Source organism: Eriocheir sinensis, chromosome 33 (assembly GCF_024679095.1).
Source record: "Eriocheir sinensis breed Jianghai 21 chromosome 33, ASM2467909v1, whole genome shotgun sequence".
NCBI lineage: Eukaryota > Metazoa > Arthropoda > Malacostraca > Decapoda > Varunidae > Eriocheir > Eriocheir sinensis.
The window spans coordinates 12,075,894-12,089,779 of record NC_066541.1 but is presented as its reverse complement, the minus strand read 5'-3'; the positions used below and the strand labels follow the sequence as shown (position 1 = coordinate 12,089,779).

The 13,886-nt window shown below is 45.5% G+C and overlaps 1 protein-coding gene across 4 annotated transcripts in view; it reads right to left on the bottom strand.

Annotated features, from left to right (window-relative positions):
- LOC127006744 (glutamate receptor ionotropic, kainate 2-like) overlaps positions 1-13,886 on the bottom strand; it is a 96,604-nt gene that overhangs the window by 9,695 nt on the left and 73,023 nt on the right. For all 4 annotated transcript variants that reach the window (XR_007759720.1, XM_050877029.1, XM_050877030.1 and 1 more), the window contains 6 exons: positions 8,160-8,312; positions 5,393-5,497; positions 4,480-4,593; positions 3,683-3,889; positions 725-948; positions 386-523 (listed from right to left, as the gene is read on the bottom strand). Coding sequence is in view for 3 of the 4 variants with exons in the window: in XM_050877029.1 (XP_050732986.1) it covers positions 386-523; positions 725-948; positions 3,683-3,889; positions 4,480-4,593; positions 5,393-5,497; positions 8,160-8,312 (941 nt within the window). In the remaining variant the exon portion in view is untranslated. The remainder of the gene's footprint in view (positions 1-385; positions 524-724; positions 949-3,682; positions 3,890-4,479; positions 4,594-5,392; positions 5,498-8,159; positions 8,313-13,886) is intronic.

Here is a 13,886-nt window from a genome sequence, read left to right as displayed (position 1 = left end):
GAGGCGTTGAAGGACACCAGGTTCTTTGATGATATATTTTAATTCGGATTATTTTTGCCTCTGATTATTTTTCTACATCATTCATTATTCCTGTGTCAGTCTCTTATTTGAAGCCAGAAGGGATGATGTGAGATGAGGATGCTGCCCCCATGAGGTCCCAGGTACCACATATACCCAATACCTGCCAGCATTTCACTCTCTGGCTTACCATTTGAGGAACATTCACTTGTCAAATAAAGAGGAGAGAGCGAGCGAAACACACACACACACACACACACACACACACACACACACTCACTCACTCACTCACACACACACACACACACACACACACACACTCACTCACTCACACACACACACACACATACACACACACACGACTTACTGCGGCAGGAAGTCACACCCCTGCTGCATGAGAGACCCAATGGCAAACCAGAGGCAGTTGAGGATGGTAAACTGGTTCTCGAGAGTGTCCGGTTCTGGGTCGCAGGGGTGGGGGTTCTGCCACTCGTAGGGGGTGAACCTGCGGAGGAAAGGAACGATAGATCTGATCACGCTGTATAAGTTGGTAAATAACTTTGATGAGGTGGATACAAATCAAATGAAGGAAAGGCTGGATAAATGTAGATATGGAAGCGGGACTATTAGAACTTAGCTCGGGCCCGGTTGACTACAAAGAGGTAAATACACACAGACACACACCAACACAAGCTCAAATCCTCACCTTGCCAGTATGTAGAGAAGGATGGAGACGCCCACATAAGCAGTGATCATGTACATCCACACCTCGAGGGAGAGCGGGGAGAGGAAGGAGAAGAGCGAGGGGGCCATCTTCGTCGGCTTCTTGTACAGGATGGAGATGCCGAGGTTCATGAAGGGCATCGTGAAGTCCACCGCCTCCTCCCTCTCGTAGTTTATGGTCAGGTCGGTGATGGCCATTTCTGCCCTCTGGTGGTGATAGATGGAGGTAAATGATAGCGAATGGTAAAGAAAACAAAGGAAGCAACACAAAAAAGACTGTCAATAGAGACCTGGAGAAGCACAAAACTCTTCATCCCTCTTGTACTTGATCGTCAGGCCGGTGATGGCCATTTCTGCTCTGGTGGGGTGATGGGTGGAGGTGAGTGGTAATGAATGGTGTCAAAATTATCTGTGGGGGTCTCTGTGGTGTCAAAATTATCTGTGGGGGTCTCTGTGGTGTCAAAATTATCTGTAGGTCTTATCATAAACCATTTCACCTCCCAAGAACACACACTGTACATGGCTTTCCTAGGGGTTGTGGGCCTTTCCATGGGTACTTTTATGACCCTGGTGGGAGTTTGGTAAGGCTTCTGTGCAAAAACACTCATGAGAACCCATTTTACCTCTTTCTTGGCCCTTAGAAGTAATTGATATGAAAGTCGGCAGCGACTAAGAATATCGACCTAAGCGGCGCCACAGTCTACTTGCTAAGCCACCTGGGTGGCCCTACACAGTCTACTTGCTAAGCCACCTGGGTGGCCCTACACAGTCTACTTGCTAAGCCACCTGGGTGGCCCTACGCAGTCTACTTGCTAACCCACCTGGGTGGCCCTACACAGTCTACTTGCTAAGCCACCTGGGTGGCCCTACGCAGTCTACTTGCTAAGCCACCTGGGTGGCCCTACGCAGTCTACTTGCTAACCCACCTGGGTGGCCCTACACAGTCTACTTGCTAAGCCACCTGGGTGGCCCTACACAGTCTACTTGCTAAGCCACCTGGGTGGCCCTACACAGTCTACTTGCTAAGCCACCTGGGTGGCCCTACACAGTCTACTTGCTAAGCCACCTGGGTGGCCCTACACAGTCTACTTGCTAAGCCACCTGGGTGGCCCTACACAGTCTACTTGCTAAGCCACCTGGGTGGCCCTACGCAGTCTACTTGCTAAGCCACCTGGGTGGCCCTACACAGTCTACTTGCTAAGCCACCTGGGTGGCCCTACACAGTCTACTTGCTAAGCCACCTGGGTGGCCCTACACAGTCTACTTGCTAAGCCACCTGGGTGGCCCTACACAGTCTACTTGCTAAGCCACCTGGGTGGCCCTACGCAGTCTACTTGCTAACCCACCTGGGTGGCCCTACGCAGTCTACTTGCTAAGCCACCTGGGTGGCCCTACGCAGTCTACTTGCTAAGCCACCTGGGTGGCCCTACGCAGTCTACTTGCTAAGCCACCTGGGTGGCCCTACGCAGTCTACTTGCTAAGCCACCTGGGTGGCCCTACGCAGTCTACTTGCTAACCCACCTGGGTGGCCCTACACAGTCTACTTGCTAAGCCACCTGGGTGGCCCTACACAGTCTACTTGCTAAGCCACCTGGGTGGCCCTACACAGTCTACTTGCTAAGCCACCTGGGTGGCCCTACACAGTCTACTTGCTAACCCACCTGGGTGGCCCTACACAGTCTACTTGCTAAGCCACCTGGGTGGCCCTACACAGTCTACTTGCTAAGCCACCTGGGTGGCCCTACACAGTCTACTTGCTAAGCCACCTGGGTGGCCCTACACAGTCTACTTGCTAACCCACCTGGGTGGCCCTACACAGTCTACTTGCTAAGCCACCTGGGTGGCCCTACGCAGTCTACTTGCTAACCCACCTGGGTGGCCCTACACAGTCTACTTGCTAACCCACCTGGGTGGCCCTACACAGTCTACTTGCTAACCCACCTGGGTGGCCCTACACAGTCTACTTGCTAACCCACCTGGGTGGCCCTACACAGTCTACTTGCTAACCCACCTGGGTGGCCCTACGCAGTCTACTTGCTAACCCACCTGGGTGGCCCTACGCAGTTCACTTGCTAACCCACCTGGGTGGCCCTACGCAGTCTACTTGCTAACCCACCTGGGTGGCCCTACGCAGTCTACTTGCTAACCCACCTGGGTGGCCCTACGCAGTCTACTTGCTAACCCACCTGGGTGGCCCTACGCAGTCTACTTGCTAACCCACCTGGGTGGCCCTACGCAGTCTACTTGCTAAGCCACCTGGGTGGCCCTACACAGTCTACTTGCTAACCCACCTGGGTGGCCCTACGCAGTCTACTTGCTAACCCACCTGGGTGGCCCTACGCAGTCTACTTGCTAAGCCACCTGGGTGGCCCTACGCAGTCTACTTGCTAACCCACCTGGGTGGCCCTACACAGTCTACTTGCTAACCCACCTGGGTGGCCCTACGCAGTCTACTTGCTAACCCACCTGGGTGGCCCTACACAGTCTACTTGCTAACCCACCTGGGTGGCCCTACGCAGTCTACTTGCTAAGCCACCTGGGTGGCCCTACGCAGTCTACTTGCTAAGCCACTCCAGTGGCCCGCCGCCGCAGTCTACTTATCAGGTAAAATATACGGCGCGCCTGAGTAGATATGTATTGGACAATAACAACGCCGCATAGCGAAACAGCTTTGCGGGAGCACTAGCGCAGCCAGAAGGCTAATTAAAACGGTTTTAACAATAACTTTAACTGAATATCGTTATTAGCGCGAGGACAGCGTTGCCAAGCTTGAAGGACCCGCAAAGCATCTATGTGTATCATACTTAAGGATTATTTCGCTTATTTTAACACTGTTATATTACACATTTCTCATTATTTCTGTAAATTATTTGTGAAAAAAATAGTTACTTATAAAGGTAGTGAAAGTATTCTGTGCTTCACTACACACACACACACACACCTTCTCAATCAGCTCCTTCATCATGCCGTTCCACTTGTTGGTCGTCTTGTTCCGGGAGCCGTAGGCGTTCTCGGGCACTGGCACCAACTCATACTTGAACTTAAGGATGCCGGCGATGTGGTTGAGGAGGTCGATGCAGAAGCCCTCGAAGCGGTCGTTGCCTGTCAGCTGTATGGGGCTCTCCTTCAGCATGATGTAAGGGTCATTCTGAGGGAGACGGGAGGGAGGTTAGAGGTTGTGGAGGGAATGGGAGGGGAGGGAGATGTGGAGGGGAAGGGAGGGAGTTGTGGAAGGGAGGGGAGGGAGATGCAGGAGGGAGGAGCGATCTGTGTTTTTATGGACAGTCAGGAGTGAAAAAATGGACAAGGAGGAGAGAGGCAATAACAATGAAGAAACTGAAGAACAAGAACAAGAGAATAAGGGAAAGGGAAGGGAGGAAAGACACGTGTGCATTTATGGGCAGCGAAGAAAATGAGAAAAAGAATGAGGGAATGAGAAGGAGGAGGAAGGCCAAGGAAGACGTGGAGAATGGTGGTGGAGAAAATATGAGGACGCTGAACATCACGGAAGAAATGGCTATGGACCGGCAAGAGTGGAGGAGGCTCATATCCCGTCCAACCCCACCATAGGGAATAAATGGATGTTAAACGATGATGATGATGATGATGATGATGAATGAGAAGGAGGAGGAAGAGGAACAGCAAGACAAGGAAGGGAACAATGAAGAAGAAAATTAATATTACAACAAAAAGTGCAAAAACAAGGTGACAACGACAGCCATGATGAAGGATACTCACGAAGGCGAAGGACACGATGAGGGTCTTGTTGTGCAGCCCCTGAATAATGTCCTTCATGGTCTCGTTCTGCGTCCTGGTGTAGTTGGTGCCGGTCTTCTTGCTCCACGTGCCCACCTGAGAGAAGTTGGAAAGTTTCGTTTAGTCGGCGCAACATTTGTGGTCATCAGGACGCCTCTCCTCCCGAAATTGACCTCCCTTTCGGCCACCTCTTTTAATTCTTTTTTTTATAGGAGCAGCGAGTAGCGGGCTTTTTTTATTGTTGTTTCCTTTTTTTTGTGCCCTTGAGCTGTCTCCTTTGCTGTAAAAAAATATATATATATATATATATGCCACAGAGAGACAGAAGGGGAAGGATTTAAAGGAGAAAGGAACAGATCCCAGGAGACAGGACACAACTCCCGATTAATACCTGGTACCCATTCACTGCTGGGTGGACAGGGGCGTAGGGTATCGGAAAAGCCGCCCAAATTTTTCCACTCCGCCCGGGAATCGAACCCGGGCTCTCTTGTTTGTGAGCCAAGTGTGCTAACCACTGCACCACGAAGCCCCCGCCCACCTGAGAGAGAAAAATGAAACAACCTCAAATAAATACAATAAATGATGATGATGATGATGAGGAGGAGGAGGAGGAGGAGGATGGTTAATGAGGCAGAGAAGGGAGGAGGGGGTCAGAATGCTCTTTGGTAATTTTTTTTTCTTCTTTTTTTTTACAGCAAAGGAGACAGCTCAAGGGCACCAAAAAAAAGAAACAATAATGAAAAAAAAAAAGCCCGCTACTCACCATTCCTAAAAAAAGTAAAGAGGAGCGGCCAAAAGAGAGACAAGCATAACCTCAAAGAAATAATATGACTAATGAAATGAGGAGGAGGAAGAGGAGGAAGAGGAGGAGGAGGAGGACGGGGTCAGAACGTGCCTTGGTCAGGTTGTTGGGGCCGAGCTGAGTGATGTCCATGGTGAAATCCGTCCTGAAGCCATCCGAGTCAAATTCAATGTGTCCAGTGTAGCCCGGCAGCTTCTCCTGGAAAATGACGCCCCTTGCATTAGCCTCCGACTCACCATTATCATCATTTTCTTCTTTTTCCTGTTCTTTTTTTATTTCTATTTTCTTCCTCTCAACTATCTATCTGACCTCATTCTTATTCTTTTTCTTTTTTTCTTTTTTTCTCGCCTCGCATTAGACTTCATCTCATTGTTATCTTCCTTATCTTCTTGTTCTTGTTCTTTTTCTTCTGCTTCTCTCACTTATCTATCTTTCTATCTGACCTCATTCTTATTCTTTTTCTTTTTTTCTTTTTTTTTTCTCCTCGCATTAGACTTCACCTCCTTGTCATCTTCCTTATCTTCTTGTTCTTCTTTTTCTTCTCCTTCTCTCACTTATCGATCTCATCTCCTCTATCTATCTATCTATCTATCTATCTATCTATCTCCCCCCCTTACTCACACCTTCACTCCACCTCACTGTTATCATTATCTTCTTCTTCTTCTCCTTCTCTCACTTATCTATCTCATCTCCTCTATCTATCTATCTATCTATCTATCACGCCTTCACTCCACCTCACTATTAACATTATCTTCTTGTTCCTGTTCTTTTTTATTCTTTTTATTCTCCTCTTCTCTCCTTCATCCGCTTCATCCTTCCTCCTCCTCTTTCTCATTCATCTTCCTTCTCACCCATCAGCACCATCTTCTCTTCCTCCTCCTCCTCCTCCTCCTCCTCCTCCTCTTCCTCCTCCTCCTCCTTGTCTCTCCAATCACTTTTCTCACCTTTCAATCGTACCCAAAACTATACCTCCTTTTTTTTCTCTACCTTCCCTCCACTTCCTTCTTCATCAACCTTCCTTCACTCTCTTCTCTTCCATAGTATACTCCTTCATCCCTCCTTTCCCTTCTCTCTCTCTCTCTCTCTCTCTCTCTCTCTCTCTCTCTCTCTCTCTCTCTCTCTCTCTCTCTCTCTCTCTCTCTCTCTCTCTCTCTCCTTTTCTCTATCTTCCCTCCACTTCCTTCTTTATCAAATCTCCTTCACTCTTAAATTCCTTCCATAGTAATCCTTCACTCCCTCTCTCTCTCGATCTCTCTCTCTCTTACTATTTCCCTTCCTTCTTTCTCCTCTCTCTCTCTCTTTCTTTAACTTTCCTCCTCTTCTTTCTTTATCAACTCTCCTTCACTCTTCCTTCCATAGTCCTCCATTCCCTCCCTCTCACTCTCCTAAATTTCTCTCTCTAATATTTCTCCTCTCCTTCCTTTCTCCTTCTCTCGTTCTTCACTCCTCGCCCCGCCCTTCTATCTCCTTTTCCTTCCCCTCAGTACCTCCTCCATCTCTCTCTCCTTTCTCCTAAACTCTCCCTCCCTTGTCTTCCCTTCGTCTTTCTCACATTAAATTTTCCCTCCTTCGTCCTTCACTTCCTTTCCTCCATATTTTCTCAGCTTTTTTTCCCTCTCTCTCTCTTTCTCCATTTTCTTTCGCCTTATGATCTGACTGACTTTACTGTACTCTCTCTCTCTCTCTCTCTCTCTCTCTCTCTCTCTCTCTCTCTCTCTCTCTCTCTCTCTCTTCGTCTTCATCACTTCATCGCTAATCCTCCTCGTCTTTTTCCATAACATAATACCAGTCACCCCTCTCAATTGTTTTTCTTTGCATCATCCTGTCTCTGCCTTTGCTCAATTCATTCTCTTTATTTTCCTGTTCAAAGGCCTCAGCGGTGCAGTGGTTAGCGTCCCCGACTACGAATCTGCAGGCCAAGGTTCGAATCCCGGTCTATTAAGTCGGCGTGCAGTCCACCTAGCTGTTCAACCTTACTTTTGGGCTGGTCGATAAATGGGTACCTGGGGAAACCGGGGGAAGGTAAACTATGGTAACCTGGATAGTCACCCTGTTAATGGTTCTCTCCCACCACAGTCTCAAAGGGCCAATGAGACGGAAATGAGCACCGAGGTTAGGTTAGGTTAGGTTAGGTTAGGTTCGGACCATACGCTATATCTCCTCCCTTCTTCCCTTCCACACTATTTCCCTCCTCCTCCATACTTTCTTTCTCACTCTTCCTCACACTTCCTCCCTCTTTCCAAACTCCCTTCCTTGTTTACCTCCAATTCCTCCCTTCTTTATCTCCCCTCTCTCCCAGTCCCTCCCTTCTTTGCCTCCCTTCTCTCTCTTACTATCTCTTAAGCCCCGTTCACATTGCGCCGACCCTGGGCCACGACAACCAAGCGACTCTTTTGGCCCCCTTCACATTGTGCCAACTCAGCATCCGGCGATCGTTTCTAGACCTCTATCCGACCATGTACGACCCTTTCACATCAACATTTCACACCCAAGACCTCGTATACCCCGAGTCGCTGAGTTGTCGTGGCCCAGAGTCGGCAGAGTGTGAACGGGGCTTTAGAGATAGTGAGGGATCGAGAGAGGGGAGGTAAAGAAGGGAGGGATTGGGAGAGAGGGGAGGATAAAGAAGGGAGGAATTGGAGGTAAAGAAGGAAGAGATGGGGAAAGGAGGAGAAAGAGTGAGAAAGTGTGGGGGAGGAGGGAAATAGTGGGGAAGGAATAAGGAAGTGAGTGAAGGGGAGATGCCTGGAAAAAAAGGAGAAGGGAATGAAGGAGTGAGGTTTGTGTGGGGGAGAGCGATGGAGGAAAGAAGGGAGTGAGTGAAGGAATAAGACGCTTTCCCTCACTCCCTCACACTCACCAGCTTCATGTAGTTGATGAGGGAGTTCCCGTGCACCCAGGCTTCCTCCCCCTCACACCGGAGCTGGCTGATAGACACGGTGGTTGAGTTGTCCAGCGCCCCCATGGCCAGGACGAACAGCTTCACGGCGTCGTACATCAGCGCCGTCTCCGTCTGTGTGTGTGTGTGTGTGTGTTTGCAGGTCAGTCAGTCAACACCGCAGGGAAGGAAGGGCGCCGCAGAGAGAGTTACCATGTGTGTGCGGAGGAAGCAGGGATGGAATATGGAGGGAAAGGGATATATGGGAAGGGGTGAGAGAAGGAGGGAGATGGTGAAGTAAAGGATGAGGAAGGAAAAGAGGGAAGGAGGGATGGAGAGGGAGATGATGAAGCAGAGGAGAGGATGATGGAGTGAAGGAAGAAGAGAAGAAAAGGGGAATAGAGGAAAAAGGGGAGGAAGGAAGATGGAGAAGAAGATGACAGGGTGAAGGAAGAATGATGATAAAGATGATGATGAAATAGGAAGAAGAGAGGAAACGAAGAAGAGAAGAAAATGGCGAGGTAAAAGAAGAAGAAAACAGACGAAGATAGATTAGGAAGGAGATGATGAAGAGGGGCAAGTAGGAGACGGGAAACAGATGTGACACGAGCAACCACCCCAGCAAGTTGGAGAACACAAGTTGGAGGCCACATCACGGCAGCGCAATCAGACGACCCAGCAGACCACATCACCGGGCCACATCAGGTCAGGTCAGGTCATATCACGGCACCATAAGACGTCGACCACAGCACAGAGTCACATCAGGTCAGGTCACAGCACGGAGCCACAGCAATACAATGACCCCAGAGCACCACATCCCAGGGTCACATCAGGTTAGGTCACAGCACAGCGCCACATCAGAGGTCACATCAACAGTATCCGCAGCATCCCAGCGTCGCCACATCCCACACAGGAAAGAAAGGTGATGTTACCCACTTTAGATCAGGTAATGGAGAGCTAATCAATATAAAAAAAAAGGTAAATCGAAAAGTAAAACTGAGGGAAAAATATTTAGAGCAGGTTGTAAATGTTTCTAAAAAGGGAGAAAATATTAACCGAAGAAAAAAAAATGTGCTGTTTACCAGTATGAACTATTAATGATCTTTATGAACGTTTAATAAATAGAGAATTAATACAAATACCAAGAGGAATTACTTAGAAGAGGTTACATATGCTTTGAAATAAGGGAAAGTAGTGTTTAATAGTAAAATATATATCATTGTTTAACGGGAAAAATTATGTTGATAGAATTTGCTAATGGATTAAGTTTGCAGATTAAAACCAAAACCTAGAAAAAAAAATACTTAGAAAATGCCGCAGAGGTTTGACAAAAGTGAGCCAAATGTTATGTCAAGAAAACTATGAGTGTATAAATGTAAAACAATGTGATTTTTACGGTATTATGCAATGGATGAAAAATATAAAGCATGCTGAGTCTAGTTTAGTGTATGGAATTATGCGTGAATGAGTGAGTGAGTGAGTGCGTGAAAGTGAGTGCGTGTGAGTGAGTGAGAATGAAAGTGAGTGAGTGAGTGAGTGAATGAAAGTGAGTGAGTGAGTGAGTGGATGAAAGTGAGTGAGTGAGTGAGTGAGTGCGTGAAAATGAGTGCGTGTGAGTGAGAGAGTGAAAGTGAGTGAGTGAGTGAGTGTGTGAGTGAGTGAGTAGGTATGCCGTAATTTTCGCATTTGTTAATTAAAATAAAATAAAAAACATTACATCAGTCCATAATGATTTAATTAGAGGCCATGTTTGGAAAGTAATTCGTAAGTAATGTTTATAGAGAGTGACTGAAGTTATTTGTGAGTTTTATTAGTATTATTATTTTTACCGTTATTATTGTTACTATTATTATTATCATTATTATTATTATTATTATTATTATTATTATTATTATTATTATTATTATTATTATTATTATTATTATTATTATTATTATTATTATTATTTCTTTTATTATTACTATTATTATTATTCGTGATAGTAGTAGTAGTAGTAGTAGTAGTAGTAGTAGTAGTAGTAGTAGTAGTAGTAGTAGTAGTAGTAGTAGTAGTAGTAGTAGTAGTAGTAGTAGTAGTAGTAGTAGTAGTAGTGGTAGTAGTAGTGGTAGTAGTAGTCGTCTCTCGTTCTCCCTGCTCAGGTCGGCCATCCTATGTCTCAGGGGCACCAGACACTCTGGCCCAAAAGCCACCACCATCTCCAATATGGACTATGAAGCCACAGTGGTGGAGAGTGACGTTAGGGTGGGTCGGGAGTGACTTGAGTAGGGAAGGAAAGGGGGATCTAGACGTAATAGATGATAGGTGATTTAGTGTCAGGTAGTATTAGTGATATGGTTGGATGCCACAGTCATTAGCGAACAGAGTTGGGGCTAATGACCTCCAAACTATGGAGCCCTCTATGATTATGTGTCGGGAAAATAAACATGGGTGGGGGTATCATTTTAGTGGTGGTAAAAAAAGAAAAAAAAGTAGTAGTAGTAGTAGTAGAAATTGATGTGGTTGCAGAAGTATATTTGTAGTAGCAGTTATTGTTGTAGTTGTTGTTGTTGTTACTGCTGTTCTTTTCGCCACCACCATCAACACCACTACCACCATCAACATTACCACCTCCATCACCTCCACCTCCAACACCACCACCTTCATCACCACCACCTCCATCACCACCACCTCCACCACCGCCGCCGCCACCACCACCACCACCTTCACTTCCACCTTCATCACCGCCACCTCCAACACCGCCGCCGCCACATTCCTCTTCCTGAATCTCTTGCACGAGTTTAGTTAAAGTTTAGGAGCGAGTTTTGCAAGTAATTAACACTGACCTGTGTGTGTGTGTGTGTGTGTGTGTGTGTGTGTGTGTGTGTGTGTGTGTGTGTTGGTTTGAAAGGGGTGCGGAGGAGGAAGAGGAGGAGGAGGAGGAAGGAAGTGGAAGAAGAAGAAGAAGAAGAAGAAGAAAAAATAAAAACAAAAATAAAAATAAAAAGAAGATAAAGAAAAAGAAGTAGAAGAAGCAGAAGTAGAAAAAAAAAAGATAAAGAAGACGTGATTTGAACAGGTATTAACGAAGAAGCAATTTACTATTTCAGCTCCGAAGTCCCAACCTTAATTTCCCTATGGATTGGTTGTGACAGGTCAGTCTCCTATCTCTCCCCCTCTCTCTACCTCCCTCCCTTAAACTCTCCCTTCCTCTCCCCCTCTCTCTTTCTCCCTCTCGACACATGTCACACCCAATTCCAACTCTCCCTCCATGCCTACTCAAAACGTGCTCTCTCTCTCTCTCTCTCTCTCTCTCTCTCTCTCTCTCTCTCTCTCTCTCTCTCTCTCCGTTTATCACCTCCCTTCTCTCTTTTCCCGTTTATCTCACTCCCCTTTCTCCTTGTTCTCTGTCTCTCTCCTATCTCTCCATCCCCCTCTCCCTCTCTCCCTCTCTCCCTCTCTCCCTTCCTCCATCTTTCCCTCTCTTCCTCTCTTTAAGGCTTAAGCACCAGAACACAAGAAGTCGAGGGTCTGCCGCCTCAAACCATCGACTTCCTTCCTTCCTCAACCTCTTCCGTCGGGACCACAACGGAAGACCGGGAGGAGGAGGAGGAGGAGGAGGAGGAGGAGGAGATTAATGAGGGGTGGTCCGTAAGGCATTAAGAGAGAGAGAGAGAGAGAGAGAGAGAGAGAGAGAGAGAGAGAATTTGTTAATGGACAAGTTCCAGCGAGTGTCTGTGGATGGGGTGAGAGCGAGAAGGGGGGGGGGGAGGGGGGGGAGGGGGGGTTCAGTTTTTTTTCTTTTTTTTTCTTTTCTTTTTTTGGGGGGTCGGAAGCGGGGGTGGAAATGATCGGATAAAAGTGCAAGGGAATGGAAAAAGGTTGGTTGTTGTTGTTGTTGTTGTTGTTGTTGTTGTTAGTGAATGGTTGTTTTTTTGCATTCACTTTTCTTTTATTCTATTTCCATTTTTTTTTTTTACATTTCCTGCTTTTAGTTTTTTTTTTGTTGTTGTTGTTTCCGTTTCCTTGTCTTTCTATTTTTCACTTGATTTTTTTTTTTTTACACATAATTTCGTGAATGGGTTTGTTTGTGGTTTGAGTGAAGGACTGAAGGGAAATGAATGCTCTCTCTCTCTCTCTCTCTCTCTCTCTCTCTCACACACAACTTCCGAATCATTAAAGAAACTTCGTCTCTTAAACTTTCACGACACTCGGAGCTTTGAATTGCTTTCCTTCCCGTTCCGGCGGTGGTTCGAATCAGTGCCCGAAGCCTCGACACACACACACACACACACACACACACACACACACACACACACACACACACACACGAGCTTGACTTATTCCTGCAAAAAAAAAACAAGTAATGATTAACGGGCAAGAACACACACACACACACACACACACACACACACACACACACACACACACACGAACTTGACTTAGTCCTACAAAAATGCACAAATAAGTAAGAACAAATGGCTACACGCACGCACACACACACACACACACACACACACACACACACACACACGATATCGACAAGCGGGGGTGCAGGAGTTTATTTCTTGTTTAATTTGCTTTTATTTCTTCTCGTTCTGCTTCGTTGGGGACCGGGTTCAGGCAGGGAGCGAGTTGAAATTCGTGTGGCCATTACCGTTGTTTTGTTTTGCTTTTATTTATTATTTGTGATTATTCGTATTTGCATTGCTTCCTGATTAACTTTGACTGTCTTTTTTTTTTTGTGTTAATGTTGTTGTTGTTGTTGTTGTTGTTTCTCTACGTTCGTCCGTTCAAATTGTCTTCTGTACTTATCTGTTTATTTATTATTAATTTTGAAGTATTTTTGTTGTATTTTTTCTATGTTCGTCCGTCCAATTATGCCATCTGTAATTATTTGTTTATTTATTATTAATTTTGAAGTATTTTTGTTATATTTTTCTATGTTCATTCGTCCAATTATGCCATCTGTACTTATTTGCTTTTTTATGTAACGTATTTTCTAGTAATTTTTCTATGTTCGTTCGTTCAAATATGTCTACTCTGATCTTTTTTACATTTGTTTACTTATTGTTTTCGTTTTCGTTTTCTTATCGTGTTTTGTCGTCACAACATCTTTTAAGTTTCGAGTTTCATGTTGATGCTTCTTTGATCTCTTTTGGGTATTATTCCGAGTCCTTTTGCGCTCCTCACGACAACTTTTGGAAGGCTTGATGCAAAGTTTTTTTAATGCCTCTCTGCGACAAGGAGAAAAGATGCTCAGCGCTTGCACGGGACAGTGACGACCACGAAGAGTGGAGACGAAAGTAAAATATAACAAAGTGAAAAAAGAAAAAGTAGATAAAATTATAAAAAAAAAAATATTCGTATCTATAAGCAAAACAACAAACTACTTATCGCTGAAATAGATTAACATAAAACCGTAAGAAAATTAATAATGATGAAAACTAAACTTACGACTAATCATAAAAATAACAAGATTTGCAATTCAGCACAGCGAAGGTTTAACTGATAAATAAAATAGCTTAGCACGGTAGTTATATCAAAAGTAAAGAATAATGCTAATAATAATCTACGCGTTTGAACATGATTAGAACTTACGATAACAACAATAATAATAAGAACATGAAGAAGAAGAACAAGAAGAACAAGAACAAGAACAAGAAGAACAAGATGAAGATGATGATGAGGGAAAAAAACAGAAAAAGAAGAAAAAAGAAAAAGAATAACAAG